The following is a 19,430-nucleotide window of genomic DNA, read 5'->3' on the forward strand; positions in this document are numbered from 1 at the left end:
CACATTTATAAAACGTCACCTAATATTGACTATTAAAATATATCATTACTGTGATTTATTTTGTTTACGATAGTACTCAGAAGCACAAATTACTTTTTTAGATATATTTATTTTTCCCATTCTTCCTGCAACAAATATTCTTGAGACAGTCACCGATTAGTCTATTCAGCTTCTTGTAGTAGAGGAAGTTGAATAACCTCTTATGCTAAATGTTAGTAAATATTTGAATGAAAATGAAGGCCAAATGCTTGTTTCTATAGACTGTTGTGTGTCAGTATATTAGACACACTCCTCAAATAAGCACCAAACTGTCCAATTTGGTCTCTTACTGAAAGATAACATCCCTATTAACAGCAAACGGTTGGAAATGTTGTTGATGTTCCCTGGAAGCACAGCTGCATACTCTCCCGCAGTTCTGGCCACTTTACGAAAATATACCATTTCCGACGCTAAAGACACACCCACCTGTATTTCCTCCTCTTTTTTTATGGTAGTGTCTAATATAGGCACTGGCTCTTGTAAGCACTTGCTTTCATGGGCATGAAGCAGCTCATTGGTTGCATGTAGTGCCACATAACACGCTTTAACACGACTTAATATGATGGAGGTTAATAAATCTCAGTTATTTTATGTAGCTCAATTTATGATTTGTACATGTTTTCCAAAAATATCTGCTAACTGATATTTTGTATTTCCTGTCCTCAGACCTCATGGAAACTTCTCCACCATCAGACACTTTTGGGGTGCTCAGCCAGGTGATTGACCGGCTACCATGCCCCGTAAAAAGAAACAGGTACAGTTAAGTTCACTTAGATTAGTAAAAGTAGAAGAACATTATCTTATACTTGGGAAATTATTGCCTATATTGTTTCTGATCTAGGATGTGGTATGTTAAGTAAGAATATTTTGATAACTTACAAAAGTCGTTCTCTCCTATTTAATTCCTGTAGATAATTTTGTTTTTTCAAACTTTGCTGCAAAAATAAATGTTTTCAGCCGAATCGAGAGAGGTTATTTTTCCACTTTCAATAGAAATTTCACAAAATAAAAAATAAGTTGAAGGCCTGACAATTTTCCTTTTCAAGAGTGCCAGAAAAGGTCTTTTGATTCTGTCAGTGAGGGTCAACTAATGAATTGCAAGAACAGAAACCAAAGGAGCATAGGTGGTCTTTGCATGTGCTACCATTCCTGTGCAACTAAAAAGGAGGTGCCTTCTCAGTGCTGTCAATGCCAGACTGTGGAGACTGACGCACTGTTGTATTTTGTACTCTTCCCCAGCCCAGCCATAATTGCATCGATCTATCACCTTTCTGCCTACTATAAGTCACAATGATAGCTGAGGCAAAAATGCCAGAGATCTGTATGATGATCTCGAATGGTGGCATTCCTGCCTACTCTTCGTGAGCTTCCCTTTAATACACCAAAATGAACAGATAGTTACCCTTTAATCTATTGAGGTCTGTTAGAAATGAGGTGGCTTTTACCCTGATCATTGCTGTTAAATACCATAGAATCTGTTTGTTTCATAACCAGTCTGTTTCAACTCTTCCCTTAGTGTTCCCGAAGATGATTTTGAGAAAGGATCAAACGATGCTGACAAAAACAATCCTCAGTCACTGCCTGCTGACGGTAATGCCCTATATGTGTAGTAATTTAAGAATACTAGTGTTATTTTTGTTGTTTTAGGGATGCCAAGAGGCCTACACTGAGAAGGATTTTATGAATTCTAGAAATCACAAAGACATGAATGTTTGAGATCCAAAGCGCATGTACCAGTGTGCACTGGATACTTCTCTTTTTAAACTAATAATAACCTTTTTATTGTGTCTGACTTGAGTCTTCATTATTAGAATCTTAAAGTCCTATAATTGCATATCCTACCAACTCCTTTAAGGTTTTTCTCTCTATCCTGAAGACATGTGAAAGCTTAAGGACCCTGCATTGCACTGTATCGACTTCACAATACATTTACATACACAGTTGCATTCCCAGGGGCACATATACATTGCTGTGGGAAACCAGTATATGCAGCAGTGGTTTTAGGAGTAGAGGCTTTGGAAGTCATGGGGTGAGTTCTTAAATGTGGTTGATGGTATGGTGCTTCTGTGGAGAATGACAATCATTTTCGTTTGAGATCAGAACTTTATGTTCTTTAAGTGAATGGAAAATAATCAGCCATGTTTAGCAGGTCTAGTCAAGAAGTTGCTTTTAACTTAATGCTTTCTTAAACAGCAGTCTGTGGAAAGCACAGATGGATGATTCAGGTGGCCATGCCAGAGCGTTTTGAAGCAATGTAGAACTTCCTCCTCTTATTTTCAATGATTTGCAGTTTCCCAAGTTGTCTTTTTACTAGGCTCAAGTATTTAGTGTTCAAGTCCATTAGTGAAGATTAAGGCAAGTTAGGGGGTCTTACGATCATGTCAATCTTGGTGCTTCAGCTGGTTAGTTCAAATCCCTATGAATGTATCTGAAGACGATGGTAGCTAACAATTTGACTTTCTTGATCACAATATTTGAAACCAATATTTTCTTTTTCTTGACTGTCCTCTGTAACACCAAAGCCTGGCATCCAGTATTTGACCATTGAAATTCATTGAGTTTGGGTTTGTGTGAAATGGATGGTTGGTAGAGAGTACATTTTGATGATGTGAAAATGTGTCTGGAGTTGGCATCCCATGGGTAATCATGGATGTATGAAGATACTAAAAAGCCAGGGTAATAATGACAAGATTTCAGGGATATATCACGCTAAGGTGAAGATTATAGTTGTTACAAGGAAAGATAATGGTTCATTTGAAACCTGGGAGTGGGGCGGAATCCAGCAGGGGAGGACACGTAAGCGACAAAATATGCAACAGATTCTAAAGTTATTTGTGGACAGAAATTCACTTACATATAGATTTGACTAAAGATGCCTAGTTTTTCGCTAAGTCTTTGAATACTTTTTGTGATTTCCATATCTGTTTATGTTTCTAAGCGCACTAATACGGACGAAAGTTTCTAATTAAACAATTGTTGCTCTTTTCAGTACAATAATCTGGTTACAAGCTATTGAACCTGAAGATGGCTGTTTATGCCATGATCACAAGCACTCATCTGCTTTTGGAGTTTAGAATGAAGATCCCACACAATTTTTATGTAGCGGCAAGGAAAAGCTACTTTCTTGCAATCCTGATTCTTCCTCACAAGAGCAGTCTCTGAGTTTGTGTTCTTACTTTCACAGGAAACAATAACCATGTGAGCAGATATCTGCACCTGTTCTACATGTGCCTAATTCCTTACTCGTAAAATAGTTGCCCCTTGCCTCTAAACCCTACTCCTCACCACACGCCCAGTGGTGCAAATTTCATGCTCTGCCCCTCTCTCAATCCAATCATCCACCCCATTGTGCAACTCTCTTAAATTTCCACCTTTTTATATATCCTAGGTAGATTTTCTTAGCCCATAGAAGCTTGTGCACAGCCCGACTTCTGCTGAGAAAAGGAAAACAGATCGGTAAACACCTCCCTCTGCCCCCATCTCTTGCAACACTCGTGGGACTATGTTTTGTTTTGGATACAACAGGCCTGCCAAAGCATCGCTTTGCATGTTATAGATGAGGCGCAGTACTTTGAAACTTTCCACATCAGCACACATGCAAAACTTGTTCCCTATAATTATTAATGTTTATTATGTACTCATCTAACATGTATGCATATTGAATTACTATGATCAATATAGATGACTAAGTAATAAGGAGCATTATTACTAGATTGTATGACTGAAACATAGTGTCTCTAATCAGTTAGGAGAAAACTCCCTATTTACCTGAGGCATTATGTTACAAAGCTGCCTTGTTGTGAATCCATAGTACAACCTGCATATCTGCTCATAGCTAATGCTCTTCAATGTTCTTTCTTGATACCTGCATGACACACATCGTCTGGTTCCTCACTCTACTCTTCCCTAATCTAGAGGCTCTTCTATATCCTGTTTTATATTGCATCCATGTAGACCTGGGAGAAGCACCTTTCACTCAGCAACCCATATTTAGTGAATAGCACGTTTAGCTGAAAATGCTGTATGTGAAGCTTTCAGAATTATTAGTACGTTTTACTTTCAGAAACCCAATAGTGTAGGAACCGGAGAGGTACACGCAAAATGCAAATGTGGCAAGGCCAGTATAGTCATAGGAAAGCTTGCTTCCCGTCCTGCAACCTCCTCACTTTTTGCCTCTCACACATCAGTTAGCTCTTCCAGGACCCAGTTATCCCTGGGTTTTGTTTAATTATGTTACCCATTGTCTGCAGCATCCAGTTGTTTTCTAAAAGCAGTAGACATACAATTTTCAAGCTTAAAAATTAACTGACCTCTCAAACGAAAATCACAGCACACTGTGGAATTGGAACAAAGACCTGCCTGATTAACATGGGAGTGCCATTTCCCCCTAAAAAGCTGCACAGCCACAGTGCTCACTCTCTATACGTTTTCCTTTCAAAAAGAGACTTTATGAGTTTTAGAAGCGGTGGTGTCTAAATGGACTTTTTAAATGCTTAATTAGTCTATATTTAAAATAAAACACAACCAATTTGACTTTAGATGGGCAGTAGGGCTAGGAGGATGTCACACGGCACCAGCTCCGAGTGTTGCCTTCATCCAGACAAGAATGTCTCAGGGGGAGTATGGCAGTTCAGAAGTCAGTCATTAGCTATACATTTATTCTTTGTAGGTTTGAGCTGAAACTCGAATGGCAGGGTTTTCTTGGGAATGTGGGCTTTGAAGAAGATATTGATAATGATCAATCTGAGATATTTAACACTTATTGTATTATAGTTGGAGTGAGAACTTGAAATGTATAGCTGACTGACTGACTGACTGAAATACTTATAAAGCGCTCGAATGCCGCGGCGTCTTGGCGCTATAATGACAAAGAGAACGGTGGAAGCAGATCAATTATTGTGGCGAGAAAAGCCAAGTTTTCAATGCTTTTCTAAAGCATAGTTTAGATTTTTGTGAGCGCAGTATAGGGGGCAGAGAGTTCCATAGTCTGGAAGCTTGGTACGAAAAAGATCTGCCGCCCCATCGCATTCTTCTTATTCTTGTCTGACATATCAAGTCAAGATTGGCTGATCTCAGCGTGCGCGATGGCACATAGCGAGGGAAGAGTTTGGAAATGTCGTCTGATCCCATACCGTACAGGGACTTGTGGACCAGACAAAGGGCCTTAAACTGTATTCTGGACCTAATTGGGAGCCAGTGAAGTTCCTTGATGACTTTGGACGTTGGGTGACGGTAGGGTAAATTCAACAGGACCCTGGCTGCAGCGTTTTGAATTGTCTGCAGTTTGTTCAGTTGTTTTTCTCCTGTGCCCAAGTAGAGTGAGTTGCAATAGTCCACTCAGGACATTACCAGGGCACCCATTACAGTTTTTTTTAATGTTGGAGGGATGTAAGGCAGAACTTTTCTAAGAATCTTGATGGTGTAGAAGCAGGTAGAAGTCACCTGGTTAATTTGTGCTTTGCAAGAGAGATCTTTATCCACCAGGAAGCCAAGATTCCTAACCTTGTCTGCAGGACTGGGGCAGGGGCCCGCCTCCGGAGGCCACCAAAGGATGCTTCAAACGGACGGTTTCTGACCGAACTCCATTATCTCGGTCTTATCCGTATTTAATTAAAAAAAATTACAGCTCATCCAGTTTTTTACCCCAAGAAGGCAGTTCTTAAAACGCTCTGCTGTGGCTTCAATAGACTGGGATATTGACACAACAATTTGAGTATCGTTGGCGTCCGACACTAGTTGTAGGTCGTGAGATTGAATTAGGGCGGCTAAGTGGGTGACATATAGATTGAACAAGGTAGGCGACAGTGCCGAGCCCTGGGGGACCCCACCTGGGAGGGAGAATTCATCAGATTGAAAACCTTCCCAGTGCACTTGTTGAATACGGGAGTCCAAAATAGATGTTAAAAGAGTTAGGGCAGTGCCGGCAAAGCCTAAAGTTCTTAATCTGTTTATCAAGATTGAATGGTTCACGGTGTTGAACGCCGCTGTAAGATCTAATAAAATTAGGGCCGTTCTACCACCCTCATCCATTCGAATGTTTTCGGTTGCCATAATCAGGGCAGACTCTGTTGAATGGGAGGGGCGAAAACCATGTTGAGAGGGGTCTAGGAGCTTGTTATGGTCAACATAGCACATCATTTCTTGATTTATGGCTTTCTCCAGAATCTTGGCTGGCATGGGTAGGCAGGATATTGTCCAGTAATGCTTAAGTTCAGTAGGATCCAACGTATCCTTCTTAAGGATAGGCCTAATGCAGGCTTTCTTTCAGCTGCTGGGAAAATCGCCAGAGGTAATGATGTTATTTATCAAGGGGGTCAGAACAGCTGCCACCGTCTGTGAAATCATGTGCAATACACGCAGTGGGCAGGGATCTAGCGGAGAGCCTGACTTCATCTGAGTAATTAGATCTGTCACTTGTGTCTCCTCTAATAGGGGGAAGCAGGGGTAGCTGGGACCAGTCAGGGGAGCAGAGTCCTTATTTTCGATAGGTGTATTCAGCGCAGAAGAACTAAGATCATCATAAACTGTCTGAACCTTTTGTTGAAAAAAGGTAGCAATGTTAGTCACAAAGTTCTGGTCAGGGCTAAATACAGTATCACGGGGGCTCTTGGTCAAGTGAGTGACAGTTTTAAATAGTTCTCTGGCAGTATTGGAAGCTGCCTGAATTTTATTTGTAAAATAGGCTGATTTGGCCTGAACTATTACTGTCTTGTATTCCTGCAGGGCTTTGAGGTATACTAATTTATTTTGAACACTATAATCAGAGCGCCACAACCGCTCAAGTCGTCGGCATTTCTGTTTAATGTGTTTCACCTCAGCCGAATACCACTGCGCAGTCGCAGATCGCCTTCTGGCTTTTTTATTTCTATGGGAGCCAGCTGATCGACTGCCTGGCTGATCCAGTTTTGGAACTTTATCGCTCCTTTGTTAGTGTTACCAGTCTCGAGAGCAGGGGGAACCTTTGCAAGTAAGTCAGTCAAAAGGGCAGGTTCAAGTTTGTTCCAAGGGCGAGTTTTTTCAGGGAGAGTGAGGCCTCTTCGATGATTTGGCAGATTGTTCAGAGATAAGTAAAAAAAAATGGCACTATGATCAGACCAAGGAACTACTTGAGTCGAGATAACTTTAATATGGTCATTGTTTGTAAAGATGCCATCAAGAATATGTCCTGCAGTGTGTGTGGGATTTGAGACTAGTTGAGTCATGCCGAAGCTAAGAAAATTATAGACTACATTGACCGAGTCAGAGTCATTATTTGCTTCTAGGTGAAAGTTAAAATCGCCCAGGATGGTGTAAGTGGGGGAGTCAGATGTAGATTCTGAATAAGTGTGAATTTCTCTAATAAATGGCGCTCTCAAACCGGGGGGGGCGATACACAAGCAAGCCAGCGAATATTAAGCAATTATTTTCTTTAATTTTAAAACTTATGGCTTCCGCTTCTAGACCTTGTCTTGGTAGTGAGAATACTTTTAAGTTGGATTTATAAATAATCCCAATACCTCCACCCACTGCTCCTTGTCTATTTATAAATTCTACATGGTATCCTTCTGGGACTGCGTCATTCCAATCTGGTCCTGAAATATCAGATGCCCATGTTTCTGTTAGAAACATTATATCAACAGCATGGTCTGTGATCAAAGCTGAGATTTCATGTTTATGTTTGACCATGGATCTAGTGTTCATCAAAATACACTTCAAGAATCTTTTTCCACTCGCCGGGTGGCCTGATTCACATTTATGGTTGTTATTGGCCAGCGGATGAGCGTTAGTAGTAGAACACTTGTTCACGGCTGGGAGCAAGTTACATGGTTTAAGGGGTTGGGAAGAAGAATTGTTCAGTGTCTGAAAATCACAGGAGACACAGCGAAACGAAGAAGAGAGACCTACTGGATTTTCTCTTAGCATGGGTTTACAGGGCCATTGGTTCAGCTCGAGCAGCTGTGTGCTTGAGTATTGAAACTTGATTTTTTTGGAAAAGGCCATAATTTCCGGCGCTAGGCGTGGAACTGGATCAGACGGGCTTGCCTTTGGCGCGCCGCCGGCGCGCCCGTCCACTGCGCTCCCTATGAGGGGGGGCCATTTTATAGTTGTGGGTGAGGGAGGGGCCGAGCACTGGACCGCTCCCAAAATTCACCCCCAAGATGGCGGGCGCCAAAACAACTCACACCCCCAGGCAACGTCTACTCAGCTGCAATGGGGCTAAGATGCATAGCCAGGTAAGAGTTGTGTGTCAAAGGAGTGACAAATAGTTCCTAGTAGTCAGGAAAATTTAAGAACACAGTGAGTGCTAAAAACGAGATTAAGTGCAGTGTTAATTAAAATACGACAATTCTAGCAATTGACAACAGGAGACCAGTCCCGGCTTCCGCCTCAAGACCGTCAAGCACGCAGCGCTCTTAGTGAGCGGTGCGGGTAGAAAGGAGGGTTTTTGTAGTTGTGGGTGAGGGAGGGGCCGAGCACTGGACCGTTCGCAAAATTCACCCCCAAGATGGCGGGCGCCAAAACGACTCACACCCCCAGGCAGCGTCTACTCAGCTGCAATGGGGCTAAGATGCATAGCCAGGTAAACGTTATGTGTCAAAGGAGTGACAAATAGTTCCTAGTAGTCAGGAAAATTTAAGAACACAGTGAGTGCTAAAACGAGATTAAGTGCAGTTTTAATTAAAATACGACGATTCTAGCAATTGACAACAGGAGAGCAGTCCCGGCTTCCGCCTCAAGATCGTCAAACACGCAGCGCTCTTAGTCAGCGGTGCGGGTAGAAATGAGGGTTTTTGTAGTTGTGGGTGAGGGAGGGGCCGAGCACTGGACCGCTCGCAAAATTCACCCCCAAGATGGCGGGCGCCAAAACGACTCACACCCCCAGGCAGCGTCTACTCAGCTGCAATGGGGCTGATAGATGCTTATTTAAGGGTGTGTGTTTCATTTCTTCTGCACAACACTCTGAGAAGATAGTATGTTGTACATTTTTTATGTAATTGGTTCTGTGCCCTTTTTTGGTACTTCCTTTTTAAACATGTTTGATTATTGATTTGTATTGCAACCCTGGTGAGGTACAACCATCTCGCAATTGAGTTATTGATCAATTGTGTATGCCCTAAAGCTTTTGAATGTAGTGGTTCTACTCTTACAGTTTTTTCCCCTTGTTTCAGATTCTGCTACATCACAGCTGGGCTTTGGCTTTTTAGCTTTGTCTCAGAGCCAAGACTTGGAAGGTCACAGCACTTTAAACACAGAGGACACAAAAGAGCAGGTATCAAAAACCTCTGCCGACTTCAATAGGACTGGATCCTCTGGCGACAGCACTAGGGAAGGTATTTTCAAACTGTCATATTATGACCTCTGTGATTTAGTTATTACTTTATTATAACAATAGAAAAATAAACATACAACTGCTTTGACCATGCTTCTGTTCCAGTTCAAATGCCAAAAATTGAATTTATGAAGTCACATGGTTTTGTGCTGGTATGATGAATATACCAAAGCTGTACTCTTTAACTGATTATTACATTTAAATAGATTACATCTTTTAGTATTAAATTAGATTTAATTTTCCCTTTTATATAATAGAAAAAATACTTTCTGGTAGCATATGTTCTTTGTGCATCTAGCCTTGTAAATGCTTGGATTAGTAGTGGAATTTCTTTTTGTTGCCTCACACTTTACTTTTCATTGTTTGTGTTCACTGGTATATTTTTAGTAGTAACTTCTGATGCCCTCACTCAACTCTAAAACCATGGAGCAGCAGGGGAAAGCAGCCTAAGAGGAAACATTCACAGGACACAAAACATTATTATCAAGATCTAGAGCTGACCCAGCATATCTCAGTATTTTGGAAGACAGTGGAAGCCACATCCCCAAACTACCCTGAAAAATAGGAAGGCATATGCTCTAGTAAAAGGATGTCAACAGCTATTCAACGGTTGGATTGTCCAAAAGGGTGGCTCCAGCAGGCAGCCCGGTCACCACCAAGCCTTCACCACTCTTATCTTCTTTTTCGATGTCGCCGCCCTGTCCTTAGTATGATCCAGCCTTCTAAGGCTGGATTGGGGGAGGGGGCTAGGAGGATCATGTCACTGACCACTTTGATCCTTCCTACCTCTAATTGTCTTAGGGTCTCCCTATGCTCAGAGGATCTGTGTCCCGTGGGTTCTCCAAAACAAATCCTCAGATGCTCCGTATTTCGAGCCAGTCCCATACATCTTGACGGCTTTCAAATAAATGCTTTTACCATCGTCAATCACCTTTAACTTTGCGGGAAGTAAGAGCATGTACATTATCTTCTTAAGGACAAAGAAGGATCGTCACTGCTGTTGGACCTGCGCAATGTAATCTATATAAATACTGACCTTCAAATCAACAAGGGAGAGAGAGCTTTGGGAAAAGGTGGCCTGTTGAATTAAGTATAACATCTCAGTCTACACAGTTTGTGAAGCAGGCTATTGTTGGCCTCTGGGAGCGCCAGGGAGTGGCTTTCTTGCGAGGGCACGATGTGCCCTATCACAAAACAGAAAGCGAGGGCATCAGCTGGCATCCATGTCTTCAACCAGTCACACAGAAAAACATTCTGGATTTCGCTCCTCTAAGGGTTGAGCGGATGGGGCATAAGGCCTAAGAATCTTCTTGGGAAAATTGTTGACCTATCTGACACTGCAACAACCTCAAGGTCCTCCAGGTGCTGCGATCAGGTGGTCAACTTGGTATATTTGTCAATTTGTTTGCTTGCTGGGATGACGAATCGGCCTGTGAATTCCCCATGATGACCGGCACAGGTGCCCCAGTCCCGGAGATAAGGAGGAAGGGAGCTCCCCCTCCGGTCTGAAATGAGAGACTGATCTGACCCCTACAGAAACCTTAGGGAGAGAAGGCATAGGCCGACCAGCTCTCCACACCCGCAATCTCTCTTGCGGCCCTCAATGGGACGAGAAAGTCCCTTCAATGTGTCCCGTTGCTCAGGCCTTGAATCTTCACAGTGGATGGGAAACATGAAGAATCTAATAATTCGGACCCCCAGAGGTCTGATTGCACACCAGCTTTCAATTGCTGTCAATGCATACCTCTCTGGCACAGATCCAGGTACAACAGCCAATGGGAAACCACCCACCTGGCATTCCCCGATACCATCCAGGACCCAGCGACTGCTCTGCCATGTTCCCTGCACCCTGTCCCCACAGCAGGAGCTCTGCGAAGCGCCCTTTGCACCATTGCTTGGAGGATCGGTGCTCCGAGGTCAGGATGAAGCGTCCCACTCTCAGCCCAGACTTGTCCCCCATGACCAGGGGTAGCCGCAGCATAGGGTGACCAAGTGGCATGGGTGCAAATTCAGGACGGTAAGTGTAAAAATTCAAGACAGAGGGTCAAAGTTCAGGACAAAAATTCAGGAAATTCAGGACAAAACGTCGGGACAAAAGTTACGTTTTACAGACACATCAGAGGAAGTTGCGCGATATTATAAAAGTACCTAAATAGACAACCAATTAAGTACAAGTCAAAGTAAGTTTTATGCGTGCAGCTTTCAGCAACGGTGCAGGTCTTTTTGTAGTATTTCATATGATAATAATCCATTTATATGGTTACTGCACTGGGTTGTCCTGTCTGATATTGTGCTAACAACTCATAGTCCTGAGCAGACCTGTTTGGTGAGAGAAGTGGTCAGGAAGATCTACTCGGATAGATTTCATTACTAGCATCTCATATCTGAGTGCCATTGTGAGATGTAAAGCGGCACGTATAGGTGAACTAAAGGGAGGATTGCTGTGATGAACCCACTATAGGGAACGCATTACGGGTGTTACAGCAAGTGGCACTTAAAATATTGAATCTGACTTTGCTTATGGGGGCTTCGCAGAGAGTTGCACATGCTGACGGAAGTCACAAAGGTACTTTTCCTTGCAACTTTCTTAAAGAATGCACTGTCAATACTCTATTACATAGTTTATTTTTTACGCCTTGCATATTGCTACAAACACAATATACATCTCAAGCACAGCTCATGACGCTATGAGACTCTCCCTAAAATCTTACACCTAAAACAAAACTTGCAAATATTTACAATTACTAGTGTAACATTCAAGTAGCAGTTGAGTATCACTCAAAATGTCATCTATTAATTATTTCATCCACCCTTTCAACCAATCCATCCTTTCACTCATGCTTCCACCCATCCATCCATTCACCCATCCATCCAACAATTTACCCTGTCACCCAAGCCATCCTTTCACTCATTCATCCACTGTTCCATCCATCCATCCATTCATTCACTCATTTACCCTTTCTTCGATCCAGCGAGCCTTTCACTTACTCATCCATCCACCAGGTCACTCATCCGTCCACGCATTCACCCTTTCACTCACTCATCCATCCATCCATCCATCCTTTCTTCCAGATCTTCACCCTCCCTTTCACTCCTGTATGCATGCTTTCACTCATTCATCTTTACAGTCTCCTTTTCACTCATCCATGCACCCATTCGCCCATCCATTCTGTCCATCATTCATCATTGATCCATCCATCCTCCCTTTCTCTCAATTCCCCTTTCATTTAGCCACCCATCCTTCACCCATCCACCCACCCATCCAGTTACAGACAGAAGGAGCCCATCTAGAACTTCACCCACGCTGTAGTTCCTAAAGCAAGGGGTGTGGTGGGGAGGGTTCACTATGCCCCTGCACATAGGCAATCTGACAACTTTGAAGTCATGCATGATGGACAGTGCCAGGACGTGAGGTGACTGCGACATGGTGTAGTTCCCAGGGCTTTAAGTGGATGAAGGATCTGGGGTCTCTCCAAGGGGTGTGTCTGATGTAATTAAGGTTGTGGCTTAAAACATCTCACCTTAAAATATATGCTGAGCATAATGTGCTGCCCGTCTGGTATTTTGCGGTTTCTATCATTGCATCCATTAAGATTAGACCTACCATAAGCCAGGATGATTGGTTTTGGCAATGGATGTTAGTTGCACAAAATAAATAAAAAAGCACCAACTATGTCTTTGTTATTTATAATAATAAAAATACTTCAGCTCTGAAATGAGACTGTGTAAGAACTATAACCTCTTCTTTTTAACTTTGTATGTTTGTTTTGTACATTTCTTCCATCTAACCCTAACCAAATGCTCTACCCTAGACCACAACAGGAGGAGGCCACCACGTGCTGTAAGAGCCTAAACTGGCCCATTGTCATTCTGTATGTGGCAATCAGAATGACAATGGGCGGGGTGGGGCTGCTCTTATGCTCCTACGATGAGTGTCAGGGAGTTGAGGCCTCTTTCAGGGCAACAGCTCTGTTTCGTGCAAAGTCCAAAATGACAGACAAAAGGAGTCCGTAAAAAGGATCTTCAAGGACAACGGACGTGAGGTCCAAATTACGGACGGTGCGTGAAATTTACGGATGGTTGGTCATCCTACCGCAGCACCATGCAGCCCTGCTCTACCAAGAAACTCTTCGAATTGGTCAAACAGCAATATGTTTCTGATAGATACATCTGCCGTGTGGATTCCTCACCGTGTGAATATCCCCTTGCGTCAGCAACATTCGGAAATTCTTTTTTTCGTAGCCTCGCGCCGACGTGGACTACTGACGTCATAGAGACATGACCTCGCTCGCGACTCCGCTGACGTCACCGACGCCTATAATAGGCCCACGCCGGCGTGATGACATCAGTTCCCTTTTTTCCGCGTCGTCGACGCTAACGGTTATCGGGAATCTCTGTAGCCAACGGATACTTTGTTGTCTATATTGTTACCATTTTCTGCTTCTCTGTATCCTGTGTCTTCGACAATGTCTTAAAAAAAGACCGGCTTCAAGCCATGCAGAGAATGCGGCAAAATGATGTCCATTACCAACCCACACAGCGACTGCATCTGGTGCTTGAGCTCGGACCATGATGTGGATGACTGCTCTTCGTGTAAGAAGATGAACCCGAAGGCCCTGAGGGAGAGAGAGGCGAAGCTCCTGGTAGCTAAGATGAAAGCTGAAAAGGAGAAATCGTCGAGGTCTCGTTCTCGAAGGGCGAGGTCGAAGTCAAGATCGAGGTCGAGATCTAGATCTCGGGGGAGGTCATCCTCGAAGTCGGCTTCGGATCATGTTTCAAAGAAGAGAAAACATAAGAAGAGGAGACATGAATCCCGACGTCGTTCTGGTAAGGAGTCGAGATCGAGGTCGGGGTCACCGAAGAAGGTACGTTCGAAGGTGGTGACTCTTGAAGTTTCGGATCCAGAACCTGAAGGTGAGGCTTCTCCATCTGAGTCTCGGGCGCCGTCTCCGGCTCCGATTGCGACTCCGGCTCCGAATCCGTCTCCGGCGCCGTCCCCGGCCCGAGATGAGGAAGAGCTTAGAGAGGATGGGGATTCCGCGCCTATAAATGAGCCGAATCCGAGCACTCCTCGAGACAGGCCTGAGGGTTTTCAACCGCCCTTTCCTGCCCCAGGCCAAGACCCATCTGCGTTTCTCAATGCAATGTATGGGGTCTTTTCAAGGGCGTGGTACCCCTCTGGTGCACCTTCGGGTCCCATGGGTCCTCTAGCTTTTAACTTAGGAGTTCCTCACTCCTATCCTCCGGCTCCATTTATGCCTTACATGCCGGCCCCGACGCCGCCGTGGCATTTTCCACCTCCACCGAAGCCATCGACGCCGATCCCGGCTTCGCCTGCTCCGAATCGACCTCGAACACATCCCTCCGAGCCATCGAGTTCGATTCCGTCGTCAATTCAGAATCCGTCGGAGCCGGTGGTGGATCCGGTGGCAAAGCGTGTCAAGATGAGATCCAGAAGAGAGGCTCAACGACTTTTGGAGGTAAGGAGGTTCTTAGATTCACAATCTGACATTGAAGAAGGTGAATTGGATGAAGATGGTTTTGAGGAGTTGGCAGACGCAGGAAGTCTGGATTTCTCTCCAGAGTGGGAGTTACCCTCAGGCTCTAGTAAACCCTCTAAGGATGTTCAACCCTACCATTTAATTATGAGGAAGGCTGCCGATCTCCTTAAATTAACTTTGCCTACTGCAGAATTCAAATCTAATATTTTGACTGAAGTATTGCATTCTCCAAGTTCAGTGGTGGAACCTCTTCTTCCTTTTAATGATGCTCTGACAGAGCCCATTTTGGAAGTATGGAAAAAACCTTTGTCGGCTCCTGCTGTCTCTAAAGGTGTAGCCAGAAGATACAGGGTTGCCCCTGAGGACCCTGCCTTTTTAACATCTCACCCTTCACCGGAGAGTTTGGTCATTCAGGCTGCATGTTCCAAAAAGAACGTTAGTGCTTTCCCTCAGGTTCCTTATGAGAAGGAGGCAAAGAAGCAGGATCAGGTGGCAAAGAAGATCTTCTCCTCTTCCAGTATGGCATTAAAGTCATCAAATGCCACTTGTTTGATGGGGAGGTATTTACACGCACTCATGGATTCTTTGCGTGTTCTTGCTCCAAAAGTTCCTGATGACAGCAAGAAGGACTTTGAGGAAGTCATCTCTGACGCTCAGGCGGCGGCTCGTCAGGTTATTCAGAGCGGCCTGGATACTGTAGACTCTGTGGCGCGCATTATGGGCACTGCTGTCGTTACTAGGAGGTCCGCCTGGTTGAAATCCTCTGACTTTTCGGTGGATGTTCAGGCAACATTGTTAGATCTTCCTTTCGATGGTTCTGGACTCTTTGGGAAGAAGGCTGATGCGGCCCTTGAGAGGTTTAAGGATAGTAGAGCGACTGCCAAGTCTTTAGGTCTTCAAATGAGAGGTTCTTCGACTGGCAGAAGATTCAGGGGATTTGGTCGCTCTTCCTTTCGGAATTTCCGGCAAGGCCAGCAGCATCAACAACAACAGCAGCAGCAGCAAAACTCCTTACATAGGACATATAGGGGAAAGCAGAGAGCACGTCCTCGTGGACGTCAGGCCTCTTCCTCCTCCACTTCCTCCAACCCTCCAGCCCCTGAGAAGCAGCCCTAGATCCGACATTCAGGATCATGTGGGTCCGGTTGGGGGCCGGCTTACCCATTTTCTACAAGATTGGGAATCTGTTACATCAGATCTTTGGGTTCTCAATCTTGTAGAGAATGGATATGCCCTTCCCTTTCGGGAATTCCCTCCCAATTTCCCTCCTTGCCAAGGGTATTGCTCCGAGGAACATCTGTCACTTCTGCAGGAGGAAGTGTTGACTCTGATAAGAAAGGGTGCGATAGAGGTGGTCCCAGAGCAGGAGAGAGGTCAGGGATGCTACTCCCGGTATTTCCTGATTCCGAAGAAGGATGGCAGACTTCGTCCAATCCTGCATCTCAGGATCTTGAATCTCTATCTGAGGCAGGAGAAATTCAAGATGCTCACCCTTGCTCAGGTCCTTCAGGCGCTGCAAGAAGAAGACTGGATGGTGTCGCTCGACTTGCAGGATGCTTACTTTCATATCCCAATCCTGAAGTCGCACAGGAGGTATCTCCGTTTTACGGTGGGATCGCAGCACTACCAGTTTGCGGTCCTTCCGTTTGGTCTTACTACTGCACCTCGAGTCTTCACCAAGGTGATGGCAGTGGTGGCGGCGCATCTCAGGAGATCAGGGATTCCAGTATTCCCTTATTTGGACGACTGGCTGATCAAGGCAGAGTCGTCGGAGAGAGTGCTCCATCATCTGCAAGAGACAACCCAGTTGTTGTACAGGTTGGGTTTTTCGATAAATGTGCCCAAGTCTCACCTGGTGCCCTCCCAGCGCAACCTGTTCATAGGTGCCGTACTGGACACAACCGTATGTCGTGCATTCCCTCCCCCTCAAAGGATTCGCGACATTCGGGATATGATTCCTTTATTTTACAATGGAGCGGTTGTTCCAGTCCTGAAGGTCCTTCGCCTGCTCGGTCTGATGGCTTCATGCATTCTGTTAGTCAACCATGCACGCTGGCACATGAGGGCGCTCCAGTGGTGTCTCCGCAGGCAGTGGTATCAGCACAACGGAGATCTCAGGGAGTCAGTGAGGATCTCCAGAGAAGCTGCAGCGGATCTGTCTTGGTGGGGCGTGCTAGGCAACCTGTCTCAAGGAAAACCTTTCCAACTGCCTCCATCGGTGGCCACAGTGATAACGGATGCATCCACTCTCGGGTGGGGTGCTCATCTGGGGGATCTGGAGGTCAAGGGCCTTTGGTCTCCAGAGGAAAGGTTACTTCACATCAACCTTCTAGAATTGCGGGCGATACGTTTAGCGCTCAAGGCCTTCCTCCCTTCCCTTCGCGGTCAGTCGGTTCAAGTCCTGACGGACAACACGACCGCGATGTGGTATATCAACAAGCAGGGAGGAGTAGGGTCGCAGTGTCTCTGCAGAGAGGCCCTGCGTCTCTGGTCCTGGGTTCAGCACCATCAGATTTGTCTGATGGCAAATCATCTGGCCGGAGTGTTGAACGTTCGTGCAGACAGTCTGTCGGCAGTTCTCTGCCGACCACGAGTGGAGGCTTCACCCGGAGGTGGTTCACGACATCTTTCAGATGTGGGGAACTCCTCGGGTGGACCTGTTCGCCACTCACGAGAATGCGCACTGCCTGTCGTTCTGCAGTCTCCAGTATCCGATGCAAGGAGCCTTGGGGGACGCGTTTCAGTTGAGTTGGAGAGGTCAACTTACACGTTTCCTCCCATACCCTTGATTCCTCGGGTTCTGAGGAAGATTCGCCAAGACCGGGCCCAAGTCATATTGGTTGCCCCGGACTGGCCAAGAAGGGTGTGGTATATAGATCTTTTCCACCTCTCCTCTCACCCGCCGCTCCGTCTCCCTCTCAGGGCAGACCTTCTCTCTCAGATGGAGGGGCAGGTTCTACTCCCCCACCTCCAGACATTGCACCTTCATGCCTGGAGATTGAACGGGGCAACCTGAATTCCTTTTCCCTCCCGCCTGACGTTGTGGATGTCATCTTGTCAGCCAGGCGTGACTCCACTAAGTCCATCTATTCTTATAGATGGTCGAAATTTGTCACGTGGTGTGGGGAAAGGTCTATTGACCCTTTGAAAGCCCAATTGTCTAATGTTCTCCAGTTTGCCCTTTCTCTGGCGCAGCAGGGGCTTGCGGTTGCCACGGTGAAGGGTTACCTTTCAGCGCTGTCGGCATTTCTCTGTTTGCCTGACCAGCCTTCTCTTTTTAAGTCTCCTGTGGTTTTAAGGTTTTTGAAGGGTCTCATTAATAAGTTCCCCCCTTCTCCTTTTATTGTGCCTCAGTGGGATTTAAATCTTGTATTGACCTTTTTGATGGGTGCTCCCTTTGAGCCTCTTCATAAATGTCCCATGAGGTTTCTTACCCTTAAGACAGTCTTCCTAGTTGCAATAACCTCGGCAAGGAGGGTTAGTGAGCTTCAAGCTCTTAGTTCTAAGCCCCCATTCCTGACCATTCATGCTGAACGAATGGTTCTTAGGACCAGGGCTGCTTTTCTGCCTAAGGTGGTAACTCCCTTCCACCTTGGTCAGTCCATTACCCTTCCTACCTTCTATCCTCCCCCTCACCCTTCCAAGGAGGAAGAGAGACTGCACCATCTGGACCCTAAGAGGGCGGTGTCCTTTTACTTGGACAGATCCAAGGACTTTCGCTTGGAAGACCAGCTCTTCGTTGGATTTGCTGGCTGCAAGAAAGGAAGAGCGGTCCATAAGAGAACTTTATCGAGATGGATCGTCCTCTGCATAAAGATCTGCTACTCTTTGGCCGGTAAGGAACCACCAGAGGGTATAAGGGGTCATTCTACAAGAGCTAAGTCTTCATCCTCTGCATTGGCTAGAGGTGTACCTGTGGAGGACATTTGTAGGGCGGCAACTTGGTCTTCCCTCCACACTTTCTTGAAGCATTACTGCTTGGATACCGAAGTGAGGAGGGACGGTCCTTTTGCACGCTCTGTCCTTCAGGATTTCCTGGTCTAGAAGAGTGGACACCCTCCTCGGGGAGTGGGGACTGCTGTGGGACTCTATTCACAAGGTGAGGAATCCACACGGCAGATGTATCTATCAGAAGAACAAGTTACTTACCTTCGGTAACGCTTTTTCTGGTAGATACTATATCTGCCTGTGGATTCCTCACTGACCCACCCGCCTCCCCGTTGTCCACTCTTCTATGCCGGAGTTACTGTAATGTAATGTATATATATTTTGTTGTCAAGGAAATGTTCCAATTGCTTTCCTGCTTTTGCTTAACACTGTGTGTTTTGCCTTGAGTATTGTGTACTATGTATACTTGTATATTTCTACTGTCATTGGTCCATCCGTGTGCCTCGATGGCACGGAAAAAGAGGGCGGAACTGATGTCATCACGCCGGCGTGGGCCTATTATAGGCGTCGGTGACGTCAGCGGAGTCGCGAGCGAGGTCGTGTCTCTATGACGTCAGTAGTCCACGTCGGCGCGAGGCTACGAAAAAAAGAATTTCCGAATGTTGCTGACGCAAGGGGATATTCACAAGGTG

At 45.3% G+C, this 19,430-nt stretch overlaps 1 protein-coding gene across 6 annotated transcripts in view; it reads left to right on the plus strand.

The window, feature by feature from the left end:
• Window positions 1–19,430, plus strand: part of TP53BP1 (tumor protein p53 binding protein 1) — a 767,880-nt gene that overhangs the window by 68,018 nt on the left and 680,432 nt on the right. For 5 of the 6 annotated variants that reach the window (XM_078683313.1, XM_078683315.1, XM_078683318.1 and 2 more), the window contains exons 4-6: window positions 706–793; window positions 1,556–1,629; window positions 9,189–9,350. In XM_078683313.1, the coding sequence (XP_078539439.1) occupies window positions 706–793; window positions 1,556–1,629; window positions 9,189–9,350 (324 nt within the window). Of the gene's footprint in view, window positions 1–705; window positions 799–1,555; window positions 1,630–9,188; window positions 9,351–19,430 lie in introns of all 6 variants that reach the window. The other variant, XM_078683317.1, reaches the window with a different exon arrangement.

This window comes from Lissotriton helveticus, chromosome 3_1, assembly GCF_964261635.1.
Source record: "Lissotriton helveticus chromosome 3_1, aLisHel1.1, whole genome shotgun sequence".
In the NCBI taxonomy this organism is placed as follows: Eukaryota; Metazoa; Chordata; class Amphibia; order Caudata; family Salamandridae; genus Lissotriton; species Lissotriton helveticus.